This window comes from Salvelinus namaycush, chromosome 41 (genome assembly GCF_016432855.1).
Source record: "Salvelinus namaycush isolate Seneca chromosome 41, SaNama_1.0, whole genome shotgun sequence".
In the NCBI taxonomy this organism is placed as follows: Eukaryota; Metazoa; Chordata; class Actinopteri; order Salmoniformes; family Salmonidae; genus Salvelinus; species Salvelinus namaycush.
Window position 1 is genome coordinate 2928455 of NC_052347.1, and position 24324 is coordinate 2952778.

Sequence of the window (24324 nt, forward strand, 5' to 3'; positions counted from 1 at the left end):
AATGTGGACGGTTATGGTCATCGCTGGTAGGACAGAATGGAATATCTATTTCAAATCAACCCTGTCGAAAGGACATGAACAGCGTGGGGCATTTTCAAACTGGATTTTGCACTGAGCGGTTTTAAGTCAGAAAAAGGATTAAACCATTTAGCATATGTCGTAAAGGTAGAGTATTGAAGTATCCAGCTTCTGTGCTGTGTTTGTATTATTGAACTGTCTTTAATGCTAACAATGGCCACCATGTGTTTTTACTTTAGACTAATTGTTGACCTGGACATGGTTCCACCTTAAATGTGACCTGATTCTGAGAAGCATAGAATTTTCAGAGGCAAACATTTCTGAGATTTTCTTTAATCTTCCTTTCAGTCAAAACAACTGTAACAGGTGCAAGCTGTGCCTCATTCAAGTCCATTGGGCAGTCAAGGGAATAGTCAAGATCATGTCTGACAAACATAAGGTAGACCACTTAACATGCTTTATTTCAGCATCCAAAATAATTAAAAACATCTCAAATTTTTATACATATACAAAATAGGTACAGATCCTCTTGTTTTAATCCCCCAACGGTGTGTCTGCTTCTCTCATCATTTGATATTTCATTTTTTTCTGTGTTAAATTTTTCCAAAACCCTTCCATGAAATAAGAAAAAAAAAAAAACTAAAACAAATGGGGGGTGAAAGAGGGGTACTGCTAGAAGCAATTGGACAACAAAAGGGGGGATTTAAAAACGAAACAAACAACAACCAAAAAGTGTCAAAAGATGTTAAAAACAAAACAGACAACAAATCCACCTGCTCATTCTACACTAGACAGGACCGTGTGCATCGTAACTACAGTATACCTCTTGCTACGCCTCTGTTGCAGAGATCTTAGCCAATACTTGAAACACATCTTTTTATGACTGACATCAAGATAATCTGCTAATTTAGCACCTAAGGTCCTGCAAGCAAGAACGACAACATAATAGCACAATTTCGATCACCCTCCATTGTCAGGACCTCATGAAGAATAGCACCTTTTGCAGCTGTTACTTTCAAACATACTTCTGCCGTGTAAAATCTAACCTGGGGGTTCACCAACACTGGGTAACGTGGATTTCCTTTTTGAGGTAGCCATAAGATTAAAAAATAAGTTGAACCCATGCCTTTAATGCTGCTTTTCGTGTGACTTCAGAAGGAACAACTGCTTCTCCAGGTGGGTACAACAACGAGACACTTCACTGTCATTTTTAAGATTTATTTGACATCACCTGAAAGTGGTACAAAGCATTTTATTTTTCATTGTCCTTCCGCAGTGGTAAAAAAAAGTCACCTGTATCTGGGATGTTTTTTTCTGTCAAACTCCAGGGGGGATTTTACACTTTACAAGTATATATTATTTTCTTTTTGCCAGTAAAACCATTGAGTCTTCTAAAGTATCCTCGGTGTTGATGGTGGTGGTAATAGTGGTCCCCAAAAAAGCTTGATGACACACAACCACTGTCTTCAGAAGTGCAGTTTTAAGCAAGTGGACCATTCGAACGGCCAAATGAAACTCTAGTTTTTTTTTTAAATGCATAGAAAAAAGGGTTGAGAGGGATGACTGCTAGAAAAAAAAACAACATACACACAAACAATTTCAAGTCCAGATTTCTTTTTTACAAGAAGCAGACTGGGCCAACTTCAATGCCAAATTCCTGATTGGGTGCACCAACGTCCATAGGAGCGATGTCAATAATAGGCAGACGGGATGTTTTCGTTGTCTTGTAGTCGATGACTGTCTTGCCCCATGCACCCGTGTGCGACTGTGATGAGAAAGAAGAGGACAACGGCACAATCAGAATCCATAGTTGCGTTTCCTAATCAATTTAAATCATTCCCTGCCCTCCCCCTTTACCCTTTCAAAAGATGCCTCCTGGAAATACCGAGTTATGAGGAATAACATCTCAGATACTATCACAAAGCCCCTCATCTGCTTCCAACTAGTGACCCTTGTCCTATACTAATACCATAATCCCAAAAGCCCTTTACAATTTCACCTTAACAAGATTACTGCTGCTCATACCCACAGTCTTGCATCAACTACCCCTTCAAGAGGAGAGAATTCTCTCTTGAACCATTCCTGAGAGGGAGGATTCTTTCTAGAGCAGTTCCTGAGCGGACACAGGCTAAGATACGGCAGAGAGTATGTAACAGGAGGAAGGAGGACTCACCGTGCAGCCGTCCTCGGTGACGCTGTATGTGAAGCGGCTGTTGCCCTCGGCTCTGATCTCGATCTCGTTGGAGCCCTGGAGCAGCAGGGACTTCTTGAGGTTGCCGGACTGCTGGTCCATGTAGGCGATGCTGTTCTTGCAGTGGTATGTGATGTTCTGGCTGGCCTCAGTGGCCATAAGGCGCAGGAAGGTCAGCTGGATGTTTACATCCTGAGCGCTGGAACCCTCACTGCCATACTCGAACTGTAGGGGAGAGGAGAAAGAGATGGAGTTAGCATGGTTTGGAGTTAGCATCAAGGACTCATCACCCAAGAGAACGGTGCGATTATGGTCCTCTTTTCTCAAACAGCCCAGTTTGTCGCTCCGAGGTTCTCACCTGGAAGCCATCGGTCATTGCCTCGCCGAACCAGACGTGCTTCTTCTCCTTGATGTTCTTGCTGGTGTACCAGCTCTTCTTGGGGATTTCGGCCTCGGTGGGGTAGACGCAGGTCTCGCCGGTCTCCATGTTGCAGTAAACCTTGATGGCATCCTGGGTGCAGCCCTGGTCGGGGTCGATCCAGTACTCGCCTGCATGGAGAAGAGAGTGGATCGCGTCAAGAACATCCGATGTGATTGTTGTTGTTACGAGACTACAATGACAGCAAGACTCACCAGAAACTAAAAGAGCATGTGTCTACTGAAGACGTCGTTACACCCTATGCTCAAGCTTGACAGAACCAATGCAGCTCCATGCTTTCCTCAAAGCCAGGCAATTTCGTGACTAACAAGGAGCGAGCAACCGTAGTCAAGAATGGGTCTATGACTCTCCAACTCACCGCTCTTCCAGTCGGGGTGGCACATCTTGAGGTCTCTGCAGGTGCGGGCGGGGTTCTTCTTGGTGCCCTCGGGAGAGCGGATGTTCTCAATCTGCTGGCTCAGGCTCTTGAGGGTGGTGTCTACCTCCAGGTCGCGGTCGCGCATCACGTTGGCGTCGTCGGCGCGGAAGTGACGGAAGGGATCGGGGGCCTTCTCCTGAGCGGGCTGAGCAATGAAGCCCATGTCGAATCCACCGCCGGGAGGTCCGGGGGGGCCAGGGGGACCGGGAGGGCCAGGGGGTCCCTATATGTGGAGGAAACAAAGGACAACCAAGATAGGATGTAAAGAAGAATAAGAGGAGTACAAGGAGCAAAATATGTTGATTTTGAAGTGGTTGATGTGACTTACAGATGGTCCCATCTCTCCAGAGCGACCACGGGGTCCGGGAGGTCCGATGGGGCCGGGCAGACCGCTCATACCATCTTTACCGGCGGCACCAGCAGATCCAGAAGGTCCCTAGTGTAGGGAGAGCCATAGCTTAATACGACAGTGGAGACTATCCACATCATGTTGTCACCAGAGAAGTGATCCACAGTCAGCACGTTGCTGTGCTGATAGTTGTGTGACCGTTGTCATAATGTGGGTCATACTCACTCTAGGTCCAGCGGGGCCAGAGGCTCCAGCAGGTCCTGACTCTCCAGATTGTCCCTGTGGGCAGAAACAATCGATTTAGGTGCCTGTTATATCAAACAACAATGATACACCCCCCCCACTTGCTAGGTTTTGTGATATCTCGGCTTCATGCAGAAATATCTCTTCCTTGTGCCTTTTGCGGGCAGGTCCGAATCTAGCCATTTATCGTGGATAAAGGGTAGCCATTTCCCCTTGTTTCTGCTGGAGTCACTTGTGTGTCGTTATTATTGTCGATTTGTAATCAGTAGGGGTACTCACAGAGGGGCCAGAGGGGCCCTGCATGCCAGTGAATCCTCTATGTCCCTTCATGCCTCTCTCTCCAGCCTCGCCGGCCTCTCCCTTGTCTCCACGAGCTCCAGCGGGTCCCTGGGTGAGAAAAGAACAGGTGTGTTCAGTATACCCTTTCTCCTCAGACTCAGAGTGGAAGAGCAGATATTGTAGTCATCGTGATGGTTTTATGAATCTGTGATGGAGTATACACGTACAGATGAACCACGGGGACCAGCAGGGCCAGCAATACCAGCAGGGCCAGCAGGACCCTGAAGAAGAGAGAGAAAGAGATTATGACAATCAATTCAATTGATAATCCCAACTGGCATGTCATAAAGGCTATGTAGCTCAACTACTAGGAGCTCCAGTATCTGCTGTATTCTAACAGTACTGCAAACAAAGCCCTTAACCCCTTCTACAGCCTTAACTAGTTCGCAATAGGCGGCCATTTTGAGGCTACAACCGTTTAACACACAGTCTCTGAACATGATCAAATCTGAATTGCCGCCCAGTTATGTATTCCTCGTCAGTCTAAGGGAGTAATGGTGGAGGATCTAGACACTTACAGACTCTCCACGGTCACCAGACTTTCCAGCAGGGCCGACGGGTCCAGGGGCGCCAGGGGGTCCGGGGGCACCGGAAGCACCAGCAGCACCAGACTCACCACGCTCTCCCTATAGGCAGGACAGAGAGGAACAGAGACGGGTCAAGAGATCCCAATACGTTGCAGTATGTGATGCCTATTTCAGCCATGAAAGTAGTCGTGTAATGGTGCCCGGTGTAGATTGTCTACAGTATACCAAACAGGCGGGTTCCCAAAGTGAAGGGTTGAATTTGTCTTGAGGACATGTGTATGAGCATAGCTCTCACCTTGGGTCCAGCAGCACCATCGCGACCAGAAGATCCCTCGTTACCAGGAGTTCCCTCGCGACCAGACTCGCCAGGTGCTCCAGCCAGTCCAGGGGGTCCCATGGGTCCGGGGGGTCCACGCTCACCAGAGGGGCCACCAGGTCCCTGCTTGCCAGGCTCTCCCTAAAGCAGGAAACGGAGAACCGGGTTAGACCTCAACCACAACACGAGAGTAACCACTACTGAAGTAGAGCAATGACGAATCAACTGTATGAATAAGCTACTGCAAGAGCGCTGCACTTGTCGGCTGCCATCTTGGCAGAGATAGCAGAGGGCCTTTAGCATCATTGCGGCAGGCTTGTAGACTATCCAATCACTGCCTCATTGAAAAACTAGGGATATCCACCATGAACTGTGTCTTCTATGCAAAAGCCTAACGGCATTTAAGTTCTATAACTAGCTGTCTACAGCACTGACCAGTTGTCCGGCGAGGCCGGGGAAACCGCGCTCGCCTCTCTGTCCGGGCAGACCAACAATACCACGCTGTCCACCAATACCCTGAGGTCCGGGAGTTCCAGAGGGTCCCTGTAGGAGAGAAAGAGAGAACAGGTCATCGAGGTGTCCCTTTTCTAAAGCGTCAGATCTAAACTCCTGCGGTGTGTGTTACAGGTGCACTCCAAAAGGAGTATTCGTATTGTTCTGGCTTGTCAGTGTAGGGGTCAGAGTGTTACTTTGTTAGGGTGACGGCCCCCCCAAAAAAGGGGTACTTACATTGGGACCATCTCCACCAGGCTGTCCCTTCTCTCCCTGGGCACCAGGGGGTCCGGCAGCGCCGAGCTCACCAGGACGACCGGCGGGGCCAGTCTCACCACGGTTACCCTTCTGTCCTTCCTTTCCACCAGGGCCTGCGGGTCCGGGGGGTCCGTTGTTGCCCTGAAAGAAAGAGGAGAGGATGGTTGAGTATGAGATGAGGCTGAGGTTGACCCGAATACACCAGTATCAATGGCTGTTATCAATGACAGTATTGTGATCAGCTAAATGCTAAGCTAACGCCTAGCTCGATTGCTTGTTTGGGCATCAGGCAATGCCGTTATGTCTCGGGTTGGTTGCACAATAATATGCTGTACTGATAGTTGTGCTGTTGCATTGTGGGATTGCCGTTTTAAGCTATTATCGAGCCGTTTGCCTGCTTAGTGTTAGCCCATGGTTAAATCTGGAACCTATGTCCACAGCCAGGGTATTGACTGGTATACCGATGGAGGATGGTGCAGTGTGAATGGAATGGTGGTAGAGATAGAAGAACTTACAGATGGGCCGGGAGGTCCAACTCTACCAGCAGCACCGGGGAAACCAGTGGCACCCTACGGAGAGAAAGAGAGGCACTGGTCAACCTAGTGTATCAGATTGGGAAGCATGATACTACTTTACAAACGCCATCTTTTACGGTCAGACAGATGGGAGATGTTGGGAGGATGAGATACACAGCTACTTACAGGGGGACCAGCAGAACCACGGGCGCCCTTAGCTCCGGTGTTTCCAGCGGGACCCTGTGTGGATACAGCAGTGCTTCCGTCAGTAAGCAAGAGCAATACAAACATCTCTGTGATACGGTGGTCTTACCGGGTAGACCAATATAAACAACACTACAGCTGAAGTCGCTGATATTGCCATTGCAGGGCTATGCTAGTGCCATTAATTTGTGTAATGACTTTACGGCATATCAATAAAGAACTGTATAATAATATGACAGTATATGCCATTTAGCAGATGCTTTTATCCAAAGCGACTTACAGTCATGCGTGCATACATTTGACATATGGGTGGTCCCGGGAAACGAACCCACTAGCCTGGCGTTGCAACTGCCATGCTCTACCAATTGAGCTACAGAGGACCATTTAAGATGGTCCAGGGTGCGTACCCAGTGGTCAGTCCCACGTGTTATACCTGAGGTCCAGGGGCTCCAGTAGGTCCAGCGGGTCCCTGGGCACCACCGTCACCCTTGGCACCGTTATCTCCAGCCTCTCCCTTAGCACCAGGCTGACCATCTCCACCCTGAAGGAGAAGAGAGAAGAAGTGTGGAGGTTCATCTAGACCGGATGCTTTGGTAAGATAAGCCTGTCTCATTTAATGTCAATGAAATCCATTTAGAATCGTCGTAGTGTGCAAGATGTTGCGAGTCATCATCTTGATTGACAACTGATGTCCGTTTTAACTGGCAACTGATTTCTGTGTGAATTGAGGACAGGTAAAGAGGTGTGTGTGTGTGTACTTACAGGAGGCCCAGCGAATCCAGCGGGTCCAGGGGAACCAGACTCACCACGCTCACCCTGGGAGAGGAGAAGGTTAGGGTTAGTCAGGTCAGGAGTGTGTTAAAGGTCGGGGACTAGCATCATATGAGTGTGGGTCAGTTCTTTCTTCTATACACCTTCATTTCTACTTAAGTGTCATTCTTTACTGCTTGCTTTGGTGCTCAGTACGTTCAGGCACCATTTGAGCTTTTCTTCGTGCATTCGTGTCGACGTGGTCTCCATTTGAAGCTTCAAGACTAACACCCATAGAGAGATGCCTGTGGTGTGGATGCATGGGGAGCTATGTTTTTAGGTCTTTGTGTCATGTCTGTGGTGAGGTGGTAACCGGGTGGGACTGAGGTACTCACAGGTGCACCACGGGCACCAGAAGGTCCACCAGGTCCAGGAGCGCCAGTCTCTCCCTTGTCACCAGGAGAGCCAGCAGGGCCGTTGGGTCCGATGGGGCCAGTCATACCACGGACGCCATCCTTACCACCGGCGCCATCAACACCCTTGACTCCTTGGTCACCCTGTCAAACACAAGAGTAGCTGAATTAGTACTGTAAGTTGTGGGTTATGCCGATTACAGAGACGGATGCGAGCTTTTTTGGACTCAGTCAAGTCCACTGTAATGCAAGTGTACGTTTGGATGGATGGAGGGTATGCCACCGAGTGCCACAGAAGTATGAAGTCAAGGCCCACTTGATGAACATGCATTTAGGCATGGAGGATGATAAGTGAAGGGTGGCACCGGTACTCACTCTGTCTCCCTTCAGACCTGGCAGACCACCAGCACCACGCTCTCCGGGCATTCCCTGCAGGCCAGGGGGTCCCTGGCCACCGGGGGCACCTGCAGCACCAGCCTCTCCCTTAGCACCATCGTTACCAGCAGAGCCTGGAGAGCCACGGGCACCAGCGGGTCCAGATGGGCCGGGGCCACCACGCTCACCGGGGAAACCTCTGTCACCCTGGGGTACGGAGAGAAGAGAGGGCGTCAGCTTTGGTTCTGGAGCATCACGTGTATATAAGGTGAAGGATGCTATTCGACGCCAATGCTAATGTCTTTAGCCTCGGTCGGCTGGGCGCTAGGCTGTTGCTGCTTCAGCTGTTAGCCGTTGTCTTGCTTGGCTAAGTCGCTAGGCCACAGTGTAGCTGTGGCAGTCCATCACCCAGGAAGTGGTCATTATTATTCTGGGATACTCACTCTGGATCCAGCGGAGCCAGGGGCACCACCCTCACCGGGAAGACCCTAGAGAGAGAGAGAGAGGAGAAGATATTAGAGATTACGACTAGAGAGTTGAGATCTGCATTTGTGATGCTCAATGTTCAGCTGCGTCGAGTCCCAAATCTTGACAGGAAGTCAAGTGCCATGTAGTGATGAGTAGCAAGGACAAGGCATGGGGCAGTGAGTGACAACACCAAAGGTGCTGTAGTCCTGTAGTATTCTTACCTGCTCTCCGGGCTTGCCAGTCTCACCAATAGCACCTTGGGGTCCTGGAAGTCCCTGTTATACAAAGAGACAAGTGAGAGACAGGTGAGGCAAGGGTCAGAGGTCCTGAAGTAGGAGGAGGGTCTGCGATCGGTCAGGTGCTGATCATTTCCCATAGTTCAGTGCTGTACCTGGAATCCAGAGGGGCCACCGGCTCCCTGCTCGCCTCGTTCTCCAGAAGGTCCCTGAGAAGGAGAAGAGTCGGTTAGGAAAATCAGTGTGACCGGCATAATGGTGGGTGCTACACCTTTGTAGTGGACGGGGTTACCCCCATATCATGTAAGGAAAAACAAACAGAGTGGTTTTGCAGTCTCCTAGGAGATTCCATGCTGGCTTGTATTAGTGATAGTGTTCGTTTGTGTGCAAGTGTGACGCAGTGCGGGTAATGCTGAAGAACGTTGTCCTCAAAGCTTTGGGGAGAATGGGAGTGAAGCATTGTGGGATGCTGGAGGGTGGAAGTGCACTTACGGCAACACCGGGGGCACCAGGAGCACCAACATCACCATCTTTGCCGGGAGCGCCAACAGCACCACCGGGTCCCGTGACTCCTCTCTCACCAGGCTTGCCACCCTCACCCTACAGGGGAAGACAAATACCCATTAGCTCATTTCCCATCAGAGAGCAATTCTGTATACTGAAACCTAGGTTTTAGGATATGGACAACCATGTCATACATTGTAGTGAAGGCGGCTGAGGTGAGAACGGCTCACAGGAATGGCTGGAATGGAGTCAATGGAAGGGTATCAACCACATATGTTTGATACCATTCCATTGACTCCCATTCCACCCCCATTATTAGAAGCCTTCCTCCCTTCAACAGCCTCCACTGTATACATTGGGTTACCTGTCAATTTCAGATCACATTTCTCGAATTAGCCCGATAATGACTGTGCCCGAAAAAGAGCAGCGCGAGAGAGAAGGGTTACTCACTCCGGCTCCCTTAGGTCCGGGGAATCCCATGACTCCAGGCTGGCCTCTGGCTCCAACGGGGCCGGGAGGTCCGGGGCGACCATCTTGACCACCGTTACCCTGTCACAGGAGAGGGCAGAGAGTCAGTGACCACAGTGATAATCGGTGGAAGTAGCCATAGGTCTTCATCTGCATCAGTGTCTTTCAGTGTCGTTGAATTGGTGTCGTGAGAGTCAGGTGAATCTGTAGCTGAGGAACTTACAGAGGGGCCAGTCTTGCCATCAGGACCAGGGCTGCCAGGGCTACCAGTCATACCCTAGAGATGGGGGGGGGGGGAGGTGAGAGGGCAAAGGTCAGGCACATAACATAGGCAGCATACACATCTTGACATGCCATATTAACATGAATATGTGGGTTTCATTTTGATAGTATCTATTAGTTGTTGAATAATTATCCAACAATGATAGAGTTGAACAAATGTCCTGGGATCTGAGACCGGTCCCCTGTCTAACTCACCTTGGATCCAGGCATACCAGGCTCTCCGTTGCGGCCAGGCTCACCAGTGTTACCCTTAGCTCCAGCAACTCCGGCACCACCACGCTCGCCAGGGCCACCCTATTATGGAGGGAGAGAGAGAGAGAGAGAGAGAGAGAGAGAGAGAGAGAGAGAGATGGAAAGAGAAGGGTGGAGAGAGGAGTTTGCTGTACTTAGCTAGTGGCCATAGCATGTAGCAACGTTTGGAGGTGCACTGTGGTATATACATTTGAACATGTGTGTATGTGTGTCTGTTCCAGGTATATGTGTATGTGTGTGTGTGTCTGTTCCAGGTATATGTGTGTGTGTGTGTAGTCACCTTGGGTCCAGAAGCTCCATCAGAACCAGGGAAACCACGGCTTCCAGGGCCACCCTGTAGGGGGCGACAAACACAACACAGGTCAATACCACAACACCGTCTGTCACTCCGTCAGTACCACAACATTCCTGCTACCTCAGTACCAGAACACAACCATTCAGTAACATTACTGCTCAGCAATCACAGCCCTCTGGTGGCCAAATTAGGTTACGAGCTAGCTATTGGTTCCAAAAAGAGGTAAATAATCACGTTGACTTATGAATGCTTATGTGATGGAATAGTGGTATAGATGTCCTCGTTGTGTATGCGTGTGCCAATACTAGCTGTACTGTGAGGAAGTAAGCAATGTATAAAAAGACAAATGTCCAAGTTCTTGTATAGCACTCTCCTACTGACCCAGTTCCTATAGTTGATTTAAAGCATTATATTGGATGGTTCAAATTATATCATTTTGATGGGTATGAGGCAGTAACGCAATAGGAAGACAGTGGAGCAAGAGTATTGTGGATTTGGAGGACTGCAACACAGTTTAGTGAGGCGGAGGGGGGGGGGGGGGGGGGGGCTATTCTAAAAGTAGGAGATAGGAGGACAGTGAAATGGAGATATTGGTCAACAGATTCTAACGCCGGGCTAGTTCCGTTATTATAGCATATTTTCCTCCTCTCTCTCTCCTAAAGAGAAGGGGAAGGGGGGGGACGCCTACATGTAAAGGACAGGAGAACAGTATGATGAAGAGGGGACACTGTGACTATCTGGGGTACTTACGCGCTCGCCGGGGGCTCCACGGGCACCAGCAGCACCGGGCTCACCACGGCCTCCTCTCTTGCCTTCCTCACCAGCAGGGCCGGCGGGTCCCTGGACTCCAGCGGGGCCCTGGGTAATGGAGAAACGAGATGAAGGTCAGAGAAATGGAGGGTGGCAAGGCATTGTGCTGAGATGTGGATCAGTACACAGTGGTGGAGTTCAGACACATACGGACTGCTGACTGAGCATGTGCGGACAGAGTACGTGCTACGGGCGACTTGGTGGATTGTATTTGACCAAAGAGGAAGTCAAAAGGTGTACTTACAGACTCTCCCTTAGCGCCAGCCTCTCCCTTGGCTCCATTAGCACCAACCTCACCCTAGGTTGAAGAAATAACAAACATCATTATCAGAATCCACACTCAATGGTCTGTGCATTCTGACCAAGTTACAACATCAATATAAATTAAGATAACATATATTTATTTTAATTTTTTTGTACAATATCTAGTGATGGAAGTCAGTGAGAGCTGGACTTACAGTGTTACCCTTGGATCCGGGAGCTCCACCAGCACCCTGGGGTCCGGGGGGTCCACGGGGTCCAGGGAAGCCAGGAGCGCCAGCAATACCAGAAGAACCCTGGAGGAGGCAGCAGAGAGACAATCATTATACTTCCTGGATTCATCATCACTGAGTGACCAGTCAGTGACAACAATATTGGTTATTTCCAAAGTTGAACTAACAAATACCAAGACAAACCAATGACAACTAAAAGGGCTAGTTCACTGAGGAGTGGGGTGAGGTGTATACTTACAGGGGCACCCTTGGTACCGGGGTTTCCATCAGCACCGTTGTTTCCCTACAAGAGACACAAACCAACGGGTTAGAGGGGAACGTCTCTCACAAGGATAGCACATTTAACTTAAAGCCTCCAACACAGTCCAGAGGTGCATTTCACTAGAGGTTTCTAAAGCTGAGACTCACAGCAAGGCCAGCAGCGCCAGCGGGTCCGGGGTTACCAGCCTCTCCACGGGATCCCTGGGGTCCCTCGCCACCACGAGCTCCCTGGGCACCAACCTCTCCCTGTTGGGGTGAAGATAGATCAGGGCAAGAACCTGGAACTAATATTATACTAGTACTACCCTAAGTACTACCCTACATAAGTACTACTCTAGTAGTACTACTGCTACCAAGTTAAGTACTACTGTACTAGTACTGTACTACCCTACTCCCTAGTACTTCCTTATGGTAGTACTGTACTATGCTGCCATTCAATTAAATGATGTCCACATCATGACCCCATATTAATCAATGTGACCTCTGACCCCAGATTACCCCTGTAGGGGGTCATGTGTTTAAATATCTGAAAGTGGACAGCTTGGCAGCGCGAGCTCATTACAGTGATCCTTGAAGACATAACAGCAAGACTGTCCTGCAGTCAGAGGGTTCTTTCTTCTCATAGTCATCCTTCAGATAAGCACCAACCCAACAGCTGTTCATATGTTTTTTTTAATCTCATCTACCTCTCCAAATACTGCCCCCTGGGAAAGAGTTAGAGGTGAGGGTCGAGGGTGGAGGATAGACAGGAAGATGGTATACAGGTGTGTGAACATGGATAGGTGCAAGTTGACATCTTACCTTGGCTCCAGGGCCACCGGGGAAACCAGAGGCACCAGCAGGGCCAGTGGGGCCCTAGAACACAAGAAAACAAGAGGGAGAGAGAGAGGAATGAGTTAGTCTAAATGATGAATACTGCATAAGTGTGCTTGTGTTTCTGTTGATGGTTGTGTACTGTTTATGTGTGAATAGATAGCTGCCGTTAGTACTTACAGGAGGACCAGCAGCACCAGCGGCACCATCGTTACCACGAGCACCCTGCAGGAGAGAAAGATACAAAGAGAGAGAGGCACAACAGGGTCAGATGCAACTAGCTATCACCCTTCAGAGTCCAATTCCAATGTGGCTGAACTATAAACATAAATTGTAAACAAACAAAATGGCTGACCCTTCAATGTCAGAATCCAACATGACACTGTAAAACTAAATAACTGATATACTGAATTGTAAGAACATGTGAAATATGGCTTCCTACTGAGGCCAGTATACAAGGCAGTACAAAGCTTATGTCCCACAATATAGGACATTCAAGTAAATCAGGTTGTGAGGTCTTTTGTAGATTGAGAGTAAGAATGGTTGTTTCCAACAAATTAGCCCTGGACTGACCAGTAAAACATCTGAAATATGCAAAACGTTTGGGAGACGTGATGACCCTTGAGCTACAGGAATAGTGTCTCTTGCAACTGTGTTGTGATGGTGATAGTGCACCCCTTGTTTATGGTTACAGGGGGTGGTGTAAAGTACTGAAGTCAAAATACTTTAAAGTATCTTGACTTTTACTCAAGTCTGACAATTGGGTACTTGTTCCACCACTGGTTACAGGGGGTGGTTTTGGGGTTGACTTACAGCAGCTCCGTTGGGACCAGAACGGCCTCTCTCACCAGGCAGACCACGGGGTCCCTAAAAGAGAGGGACAGATATTGGCACGGTAAGTAATCATGGCTGCCATTCACATTGCTACTGTATTGCGGAATGCTAAAAACCAGCGTGATCTTCTCTCTGCACTCATTTTCTCGTGTAGGACTGTTGACAAAATGGAGGGTGGGACTCACCATGACTCCAGCGGCTCCGTTCTCACCGGATGCACCACCCTCTCCCTGAGGAAGGACAAACGGACAGGTCAGTGAATGGGGGGATGAGAGAGGGGAATTGTGTGTGATTTCAACATTAGTAGGAGAGATGGAGGAGAAGGGGTCTCACCTTGGGTCCAGCAGGGCCAGACTCTCCCTTAGCTCCATCAAGACCGCTGAATCCCTAGAGAAGGAAGTAGAGAGAGATAGAGAGGAGAGAGAGAGATGGAGGACAATATTAGACGAGAGGAAAACAGGGCAGATTGTATTGCTGCTATTTGGGAAGTATAGGCTGATGTTGTCACCAGACACTGGTCCAAGATCAGTTTAGCGTGCATCCCCTTCATGATTAAGGTTAGGCATAGGGACGTTTAGCTGATCCTGGATCTGTTCTGGAGAGTAACTTCTACCAAGACAGTTTGGGGGTGCGGTGACTCACTCTGTGTCCCTTGATGCCGGGAAGGCCGGGGGTTCCGGGGAATCCACGAGCTCCCTGGAGAGAGAGAGAAAGAAAAAAAGATAACGGGACATGTTATCAGTGCAGTTGATGGCTTAATATTCCTTGAAGTATATGAGATGTCTCATGGTGTCTGACTATTAGGTGCTATTGCTCTTGAGAATGTTCTAGAGTGAGTGTATGGATGGAGTACGGAGTGACATTTGAACGACATTGCGACTCACCTGTGGGCCGGAAGCTCCACGCTCACCGGGGCGACCAGGCTTGCCAGACTCACCCTGGATGGGAGTAGAGGAGGGTAGGAAGGAAGGAAGGAGTGGGATGGAGAGGAGGAGACAAGGTGAGGAATAAATGATGATCCAAATCCATCCCCTTTATGAATATCTTACCCAGAAATTGTCCTGGGACATAGATGGTAAATGGTCGATTTTAATTATGGATATCTTGGTGACTTACATCATCTCCGTTCTTGCCAGGGGGACCAGCAGGACCACGGGGGCCCATGGGACCCTGTAAGAGATAAACCACTGGGTGAGAAGGCTGTGTATGTGTGTGTGTGTGTGAGAGAGAGTTATCTTGATATGAGAAATATCATTACAATTTGTCAGTGATGGAAATAATCTAGGATCATTTGTCATTCATCTAGAAACTTGATTACCTAATAGGTAGTTAAATCAAAATACTATTGGAAGGTGGTGATGGGGGTCTGTGTTGTGTGTGTGTGTGGGGGGGGGGGGGGGGGGGATACATTAACATACATTGGTGACCCTGTGACCTTAGTTGACTCCATTCCAAGCATCAGGACAGAGCAAGAACTATGCAGCAGGTAATGGGTGGTTTAGTAGTCTGGAGGTTGTTTGGAAGTCGTTTTTTAAGCGTAGTTATTGTATGTTGAGCTATTTTTCAGCTTTTTGGCATTGTATTGCCCTGCAGAATATGGCGTAGAATTTAGCTCAAAGTGTGTGTTTACGAGGGATTCAGATACTGAGGTGATGTTGAGATGGTGGCGTGTCATTTTCTGGACTATTCCGGAACGAGATACTCACAGAAGAACCAGCCTCACCAGGCTCACCAGGGGGGCCAGTGAAACCCTGAGGTCCCTGTAGGGGGAGACAAAGAGATCATGTCAGACTTTGATGTTCATTCATCCAACAAAAGAACAACGTTGTTTTATTGACAATGGGCAATAAGTCCTGTGGGTAAAACATTCCCACGGTCATTATAGTTATCGAAGACTGAAACTGAATGTTAAAAAAAAAAAGAAAGGAGGACAAAAAGCAGGACAAATAGTCAACTAAGTAAAGCCAATGACAGACTAGCAGCTTACTAAAATGCAAATAAAATGACAAGAACTTAACAGATACTAAATAGAAATGGTCAGGAACCTATCAAATTAAACTAAGTTAACATACAGCCATATATGCTTAAAAAAAACCACACCTACAATTGAACAACTTCGAGAGCGACTTCAACTCCCATCATGCAATTCACCTAGTCATAAACTGACCTCTTTTTGGACCTTTGACCCAAGGTCTCTTCCCCTACATGACATATGTCACTTAAACAACTAGAACACAAAGGGAAGGGATACTTACACTTGAGCCAGGAGGTCCAGGGGGACCACGGGGACCCATGGGGCCCTGTCAATCAAAAGGAAAAGAAACGATCAGTAAATGATTGACCAGTCACAGTCTTCCCATTAGAATATATCTTTGAGAAGGATCCAACTGACCAAAGGATCAACCAAAGGTTGGGTGGGCGAGGGTTAAAGTCCTCCCAAAGTATACATTCTAATGCCCAACAGTCGCACCATGATGAGAGATATTAGAGCCATGGTATCAGTAACCTTTCAAGGCATCTACACAGGGGTAACAGGGGAAGTGATGTTATTATTGAAGTGACAAAGTAGGAAGAGTCAAAGGTTATGCAGATATCTCAAACATGTACTGCGTGGTGCTAGTCGTTTATGGAATATGGAAGTACCGTAAGACATAAAAATATATATTTTTTTTTATGGGATAGTATTTGTCGTGACATATGGAGTACCGCAGAGGCCAATTTGCAGGACTTCTGCTGAGAAAAAGTCTCTCATGTGCCATAGTTTTTTGGTAGTGTCTATACACAAAACAGATACCACGAGTGAGTGATGCTACTAGGCCAACAGGCTCTGTGTAGTTGTATGCCCGTACCATGGGGCCGGGCATGGACATGCCACCGCCGCTCTTCTCATCAAAACCGCCAGACATCTGAGGGGAGAAGTTCTATAGGGAGACACAAGGTAGAGATGTGTTACAGTCAGTCAGTATTGGGAAACATGAGAACAGTACAGTGATCTCGACATACAGTATATGGATGGGCCTAGCACGGCTAGAGAATGCAAGGCACTAGGCCTGTCCATATCAATGACAGATCTGTTCATATCCACAGGGTGACTACCTCTCTGGCGTTTCCTAGCTGCCCACTCCTGGCTGGGCGCTGTCCACCTGCCCTGGTGCTGAAATACAGACTGCACTGCACTCTAACCAGAATGACTTAGCGGCACACCTCCCGTGCTCTTGCCTCTACTCTTTTGGGAGGTTTATCATTGTGATTTGGAGATTTCCATTTTGAATAGACTAGCACAATAGTTCCTGTTGTATTCACTGTGCAAACACTGTATTTGGAGCCTGTCCAGACTATAAGGAGATCAGTGAGGTTAAGATATGTGCCATCATAAGAGGGTGTTGGTATGTTCTCCACCCAGCTATCAGATTTAGCCACTTTCTCCCATTTCTTTAAATCTAAGTTACTAACCCCCAACAGAAGCTGCCCCTAATCTCTGATCTAGGATCAGTTTCCTCTGTATAACGCATAACCTTTTAACCTGGGTCAAAGCTGACTCTGAGTCAGTGCTAAGTAGGCTAAGCGTCCATCTTGGCCTGAGATACTTACTCCGCCAAGACCAGGGGGTCCAGGGGGGCCTGGGGGTCCAGGAAGGCCGGGCTGGCCGGGAATACCGTTGTTGCCGGGGAAACCAGCAGGTCCCTGCAGGAGAGACGAGAGAGAGAAGCTGGTTAGGGATGAACTATCACAGAGACGTAGTAGTCATTGAATATAGAAAAGGGCTTCGTTATTATCTATGGGAGATAAGGCATCAGTGAAGAGTGACAAGGGGAAGGCTAACATAGGCCTAGGGTTTGGGGTGAACTCAAGGCATATAGGCCCCTAGTATAATACAAGCAAATTGATGGGTCACATCTGTAATACCTTCAGATTACTTTTACATTAGTCGAGCTATCTTCCTGTCCTTTCATACATCAAGCTATTTGTTCATCCAACTGTATGAGTATCTACCAGTCTGTCTGTCTGTCAGTCAGTCTGTCCATCCATCCAATTGATCAGAGATAAAATTACACGCATGGTCTCACTTACAAGACAATCCCAAGTACCTTAAGTCATAAAGATGGTAACACTACACTGTACCCACTTCAAGTATTTGGTTAGGGCCAACCAGTCACTGTCCCCGATATTGTGAGAACCACATTATTCTTCAAATGAATTTGAAATGGAGTAGAACTATTCAAGATAAGAAATTGTATTTCTTGTTCAATAAATGCACAATATATCTGCATATGCAAATCCACACATATCTCAAAATACTAGTCACCAAATGGGTATCTAGACAGGTTGGGCTTGGATGAAGTAAAACATGTATACCCATTGAAAAACATGAATTGAGATTTAATTAATGAAGATAGTGGTCGACTATTTAGCCAATTAGCTCCACTAGTAAACTCCAAAAGACTCTGGATGTACATGTTTATCCATTGCCTTCGATTATAATCGAACCTCATGTCAGACATTACCAACATACAAACAGAATCTACTAATAGCTAATATCTTATAGGCCAAAACTCTGCTATGAGTATTACGAGTTAGCACAACAGTCATTATGAGTGATATGTGCAAGATGCTAGGCCTGTCCTTTAAAACTGAGACAAGAGGCACACAAGTACAAAAAGACACCAGAACATAAGGGCCAAATCCTAACTTGGGATATAGGTGCAAACCTTTAACGTCCACACACCTCCATCAATGGAGGATATAAGTTTTGCATGAATCTCCTGTTTGTTAGGTTTTGGCCCCCAGGAAGTGAATACAAAGCATGATAGGAATAAGGAAGTGAAACGTACTGGCTCTCCCTTGGCTCCACGATCACCCTGGGGTCCCTATTGATGGGGAAATAGCAGCATTAGGTTATGGTTGTAATTTAACACGTGGTTCTTATTGTGCTATGGCCTTACTAGTTTTGCAGTGCAAGATAAAAAATAGTTTTGTTGCAATGATGTGTTTATAATGAATCAACAATCAATAAAATACATGTAAAGTACACTTTAAACGTTAACAATAATAGCAAATTTAATTATAATAGCCTTATCTAATAGTTAATAACAACAAGGATCATAATATCATATTTACCTCAACCTTTGGCTCCTGGAAGCCTATGGTAGTAACAGAAAAACAACAATTAGATTCAAATGTGAAATATCTGAAATGGTCTGAACAGTAAACAAATGAAATATTTGTAGGGTGCATTTAAATTGTACATAAAGACTATGTTATTAGATTTAGAATTAATAGGGGCCTACAATGTCTGAACTAGGCCTAATGAAAATGTACACAAATGCCCAATTTGAGACTTGGTCAAAGTTGAAAGGAAGGCCAAGGGTAGTTAGGAGGTGGCAGTGGCACCAGACTGGACATGCGCATTATATGTGCCTGAAGCACTGAATAGTATCCCATCCCATTTCGGAGGAAAAGGGAAAAAAATGACTGGTGTGATTAGAATAAAAGGTAAATCCAAGTTAATTCCTCGTTGGCCATCCATAAAATGCTGTCCAACCCCTTAAAAGTAAAAGCCGAACAGTCCCTCTGAGGCCTCGAAAAACTTGTCAAAACTGATTCTGAGAGTGCCTGCGCCTGTAACGTAAACTTCGTTGCGTCGGAAGGCATATCGGCGTACCGTCGTCGGGGCAGATGGGGCAGCATTCGTCGTGGGGGATCACTGGATTGGGGCAGTCGGATGTGTCCTCGCAGATAACTTCGTCGCACATGACGGTGCCGCTGTCGCACACGCAGATCTGGCATGGCTCGGGTTTCCAGACATCTCTGTCGTTGTAGAATTGACCGTCCAACGTACAGCTGCCGGCGGTGCCTGAGAAAGATGCAGAGATGAAATGGTTTAGAACGCTTGCCTCCAATGTCGACCTAGAAGGCACGGATGCCCATGTGATGACGCTTTGACCAGGTGATGCATACGAAAATGTATGTACTCACCAAGTCGCTCTGGATAAGAGTGTCTGCTAAATCAGCGTTTCCTAACTCCAGTCCTTGATTACCCCCACAGTACACCTTTTTGTTGTAGCCCCACACAAGCTCATCTGATTCAACTTGTCAACTAACATTAATCATTAGGCCCTCATCAAATTCATTCAGGTGAGTTTGTCAGCGGCAACAACAAAAATGTGTGCTGTCGGTAGTACTCAAGGACTGGAGTTAAGAAGCGCTGTGCTAAATGACAAATGTATTTGTAATGCCTTGATTAGAATGAACAACAGGACAGAAGGCCTGGAAAACGATTAAAGTAAGGTCTATTTCCTACATTTATGTTGACAAATATTGTTGAGATGTAAAATAAGGGTGGGTATAATTTGTGGTACGTTCCAACAGGAATATGTTACAAAAACTTCGTTAATAACAAGGTTGCCAAAAAACAACGTTTTCACTCAGTACGTTTATTCCAAAAAATGTTTGTCCTCACTCTGGTAGCCTATGGACGAACATTAAGAATAAGCTACATGGTGAGTTGATGCCTATTCGGCAGCTAGTTAGCTAAGTGAATTGATCATGCTACTTCATGCTACAACTGTATGCGTTGTCTTTTGGCATCCTTGTACATGACGACGTTTTTGGAACAGATTCCTGTTATAACGTTCGACAAATTATACCCACGCGCAAAATAGTAAGCCCTGAGGGGGTATACTATAAAGTCGGATCAATTAGTTACCCGGACAACTTGCCTAAAAATTCTGAAATAACTTATTGATTTTCTGCATCATTAAGAAAATCATAAGTATTTGTTTATTTTATTAAAGTTAGATGGCTAAGTAATTGATCCGGCTTTGTAGTATAGTCATCAGGCTTGACTACCTCAGAAAATTAGTTTTGAGCTTGTTTATTTATTGTTGGATATCCAACCAGACATTGCATTCCCAAAGTAAGCCCAGCTAGCGCTCGAACTAGGCCTAAATAGCCAATATTATATTATATTGTATTGTATTGATGGCGAATTTGTGGTCTTCGTTTAGCCGTGGGCCCGACTACCTGTGTCCAAACCAACAATGTTCGTCCACGGGAGTTGCTACAATTTGACTGTAGCGGGCGAAACAGTCAGTGGAAAAGGTCCACGTCGTCAATGCTGTCCTCCAAACGCTGCTGAAATAACGGAAAACTATCGGTTTGGCAACCACCAGAGTTTATACCTCAGTGGAAAGTTTCCGAAGTCTGAATGTGTTTTCAATTATTTAAAAAATGAAAAGGGGATGGTAGGGGGCGCATCGAAAACATTTAAATGTTGGTGGAGTTGCATTTCAGAACCACATGGTGGCGGTACAGGGCCGTAGAGCCAATTTGCACATCTGTACGCCCCAGATGCAACTAGAAACGCTATACTCAAGTGTAGGGTGACGCCATACATCCAATAACTTAAAACGGATCATGTAGTTTGTCTATAGGTAATGCATTTAGGTTCTTATACTTTATCTCTATTTTGAATACACTTTTTGTAAGCAGCTACCTATGCCAAATAACTGAGCTTGAAACTATTCAAAGGAAGTTGCGCATGATGATGCTTTGACCTCTCCTTCAACGTGTAGGTCACTGTATTCTTTCCACAAAAGTAAAAAATATAGCCTACCTGTGATGAATGACTGTATACTAGGATATATTCAATTTAGAAAAACTCGAGGTTCAAGATTACCATCGTTCAGGAATGACCCTGTTCCTTTTCTACATGGCTGACATGGCTGACATTTAGCCTCAGGCGACGAATTATTTACCCTTTATTTCCAGACTGTTGAGCCATATAGGCCCATTCAGTTCCACCCAACCCAATGGGCAGAGAGTTGGCATGCCTTGTAGCCTTCCCCTCTATCCCTTACATGCGTTCAAATATTTCCAGCTGTTAAAATGTACCTCCAGGGCATCAAATAACGAGTGGAAGGGAAAGCCTTGGAACCTGTACCAACTCGTTCCAAAGGCACGCGCAATCAAGCGTGAGAAGGCCCACAAGCAATGATGCACATACACTCTGCTCAAGCTGCAAGAGGTAGGCTATCCTTATGAATCCCACAAAAAACGGTTGACCAGACAATAAACATTTACCACAGATAAAGAACAGAAATGTATCCTAATATGGACATGTATCTGCATGGCTCAGTCATAACCAAACCTTTTTCCTATTAAAACCACCGTTCTCCTTCAACCCCGTCTTTCCATATCAACTTCGTTAAGACAATAGACACCAGAGGCAAGGAGAGACTAAAAAGAGACACTTACGATCGTCCTCGCCTTGTCCTCTTGCCAAAAGCACTGTTGCGCTGAGCAACAGCGCTAACCGAATATCCACAAAGCTGAACATGTCTAAATATTAGACATGTAGACTCTTTGAGGCGAGGGGGGAAGTTATTTTTTTCCGTTAGACTCCAATCATACAAGTAGGGTCCGGTCCTCTGTATTTCCAATCCAGACCCCGCAGAAAAGTCCCTACTGCCTAAAGAAACTTTTTGCCCTGCCTTTTATATTCCAAACTTTTGGGGAGGTGCTGGCCACACAAGAAATCTCCAGCATGCTCATGTTCATAAAACAAAAGTCCCTCCTTCCATCAGTGCAAAGGGGGTGTCGTAGGCACATTTTTCACTTTAAAGTCTCAGGAAACTTGATCTTTGTAGAAAAGGTGGAGGTTTTGTAAAAAAAAAAACATCCCCTATCCCGGCATAGACAGACGACAGGCCATGGCATCTCCAAAAGTCTATTGGCGAGGAGGGCCCGGATAGCTAGCTCACTGTCGGTAGATTCTTCAGGGTTGCAATTAAATAGAAACGAGCTGTGCACAGGAAAGGGACTTAAATGATGTTCCTTACCCCGCTTGTGTGTTTCCAGGCAGATGTTATTTTGTTGTCAATATTGAATGCTTTGCAGTTGTAGCACAGTCTTACTTTCACGAGTTAAAGGTGCCACATCAACGTGGACACGACATTGGGCATGCACTGTTCCCTCAGGAGCTGTGGTTTCGTTGCAATTTTATTATTCTGTGAGGATGGACTGGCTGTTGCTTAGCAGGCCTGTACATCTGTGTCTAGGCCTAGGATATTTCTGATCGAAATGTAGCTATCGGAAACGTTTGCCTACATTTTTGTTTAACGTGAAATTGCTCATCGATTGAATCCAGATGTGGGGCACGATCGAATGTAATTCCTAGGATTATTTTCGTTTTTGAAGTAAATGTGGTTTGAAGTTCTATGACCGATCATATTGGGAGAGGTGTGCAGGCTTTCGATAACCTATTGCATGTAGCCAATCGTATCGATACGGATCTTGATTTGATGAAAGGTTGGCTGCTAGGCCTTACTGAGCTACATTTTAGGGGAAGAGTGTGTGCACTGTCGCTATGTGGCACATTGGAAACTCACCGTTTAGGCAATAGTATTTTTTGGGCTGGAATTTAACGTTTTTAATTTCACATTTGTTCATAGTATAGTTCATGCGATATGGGATCGGCTTCGGGAAGGTATACGTGGAATGAGAGATCGGAAAATTGAATGCCTGTGGATTGCCAGCGCATCTTTAATTTTGGCATCAATCCCACCACAGGTCGCCTGAGGAGAATACCGTCAATTAACTCCTGGTTATAACCTGTTTGAAGAATATATACCTGATTCTCTCTGGATGGAAACCGTCAACTCTTCTACGTCTACTGGTCATGTGCATGCTGCAGAACGTCTGTGCACAGACATAAACACGCAAAAAAAAAATTATAATGACTGAAACAGATGTGGAAACTCCCCTGCAATTCAACAACGGAAGAATTCGTTTACAAACGAAAAAGAATGTCATTATTTCGGACCTTTTGTCTCAAGTTTGTTGTTAGTCCTGCTATAAAGAGTCAAAAAGCATCCGAACTCCCCAGACTGAAGGTGTCATACAACATCCATGCACATATAGCAAATAAATACAATGAGATATTAGTGAATAATGTGTAATTGTAGGTCGCCAGATGCACTGTTCCGTAACGCCCATAATGTATTTATTACGCACAGAAAGACAGACACCTCTCCATAGACGCGCCTACATCTTCCTTTAAGAATAAAACATTTTTTTTGGCATCAGTACAGTCTTTTCTCTGCACTGCCGACACGTTGCAGCTTTGAGCAGAACTTCTCAATCCCATCCCGGCTCTTTCCCTTCACTTCTGAACCTCTCTCACATCACATGCCTTCACATTATCCAAGAAATGCGTCTGTCTTTTTTTTTTACGAGGATGACGATGGAATGCTTTCTCTGAGATAGAAAGCGCCACCTCATAATTTCGAGTTCTGAAGCAGGTGTATGTGGGATTAAATTACAAGTGCATTGTACCATTATTAAAAACAGAACGGGGCATGATTGGCTTCTCATAATGATGGAAATTCTGTAAGAAAGGGGAGCTAGCTTTGCGTGAATGAACCCTCCATTTGGATATGTGGCATTTAGGATGGACTGCCGTACAGTCCAATGACAGTCTACAGGGCCAATGGCGAGCCACCCGGCAATTGTGTGAAGGAGATGGCCGTTACGACCAAATTATCCGTCCTAAAGATAATTTCATTCAGATCAACCGCATGTTTGATAGGCTGTACGTCTACAATGACCAATGAAATTCATCGTAGTTTTGTGATTTTTGTTTTACGTGCGTAAAATACCCTACATGGCGTAAATGTAAGCCTTCTTGCTTTATTTTTGATGGTGCAATGTAAGCGTCACTTGTCGATCAGCAGAGAAAAATATAAACGTAATTTGATGGA

General features: G+C 46.4%; 1 protein-coding gene across 1 annotated transcript; it reads right to left on the reverse strand.

The window, feature by feature from the left end:
* Nucleotides 1-453: 453 nt before the first annotated feature.
* Nucleotides 454-22024, reverse strand: LOC120034486 (collagen alpha-1(I) chain-like). The gene is made up of 47 exons (XM_038981068.1): nt 21821-22024; nt 19227-19418; nt 18683-18705; nt 18397-18432; nt 17156-17248; nt 16414-16485; nt 15820-15864; nt 15271-15324; nt 14681-14734; nt 14449-14502; nt 14207-14260; nt 13898-13951; nt 13750-13794; nt 13544-13597; nt 12911-12955; nt 12719-12772; nt 12065-12163; nt 11895-11939; nt 11621-11719; nt 11407-11460; nt 11103-11210; nt 10338-10391; nt 10001-10099; nt 9747-9800; nt 9506-9604; nt 9044-9151; nt 8707-8760; nt 8537-8590; nt 8291-8335; nt 7848-8054; nt 7455-7616; nt 7072-7125; nt 6743-6850; nt 6292-6345; nt 6106-6159; nt 5570-5731; nt 5276-5383; nt 4820-4981; nt 4516-4623; nt 4165-4218; nt 3938-4045; nt 3641-3694; nt 3395-3502; nt 3007-3289; nt 2568-2758; nt 2192-2434; nt 454-1783 (listed from the first exon to the last, which is right to left on the reverse strand). The coding sequence occupies exons 1-47, from the start codon at nt 21900-21902 to the stop codon at nt 1637-1639; spliced, it is 4350 nt and encodes a 1449-aa protein (XP_038836996.1). The 5' UTR covers nt 21903-22024; the 3' UTR covers nt 454-1636.
* Nucleotides 22025-24324: the final 2300 nt, after the last annotated feature.

What these genes read in the sequence shown, in the direction of transcription:
- LOC120034486 (XM_038981068.1), bottom strand. Translation starts at nt 21,902, where the DNA reads ATGTTCAGCTTTGTGGATATTCGGTTAGCGCTGTTGCTCAGCGCAACA. An exon ending in CTGGTGCCCCCGGTGTTGCC is followed by an intron (nt 8,761 to 9,043) that starts GTAAGTGCACTT and finishes TCTCCTTCTCAG; the next exon opens with GGACCTTCTGGAGAACGAGG. An exon ending in GTGGTTCTGCTGGTCCCCCT is followed by an intron (nt 6,160 to 6,291) that starts GTAAGTAGCTGT and finishes TTCTCTCCGTAG; the next exon opens with GGTGCCACTGGTTTCCCCGG.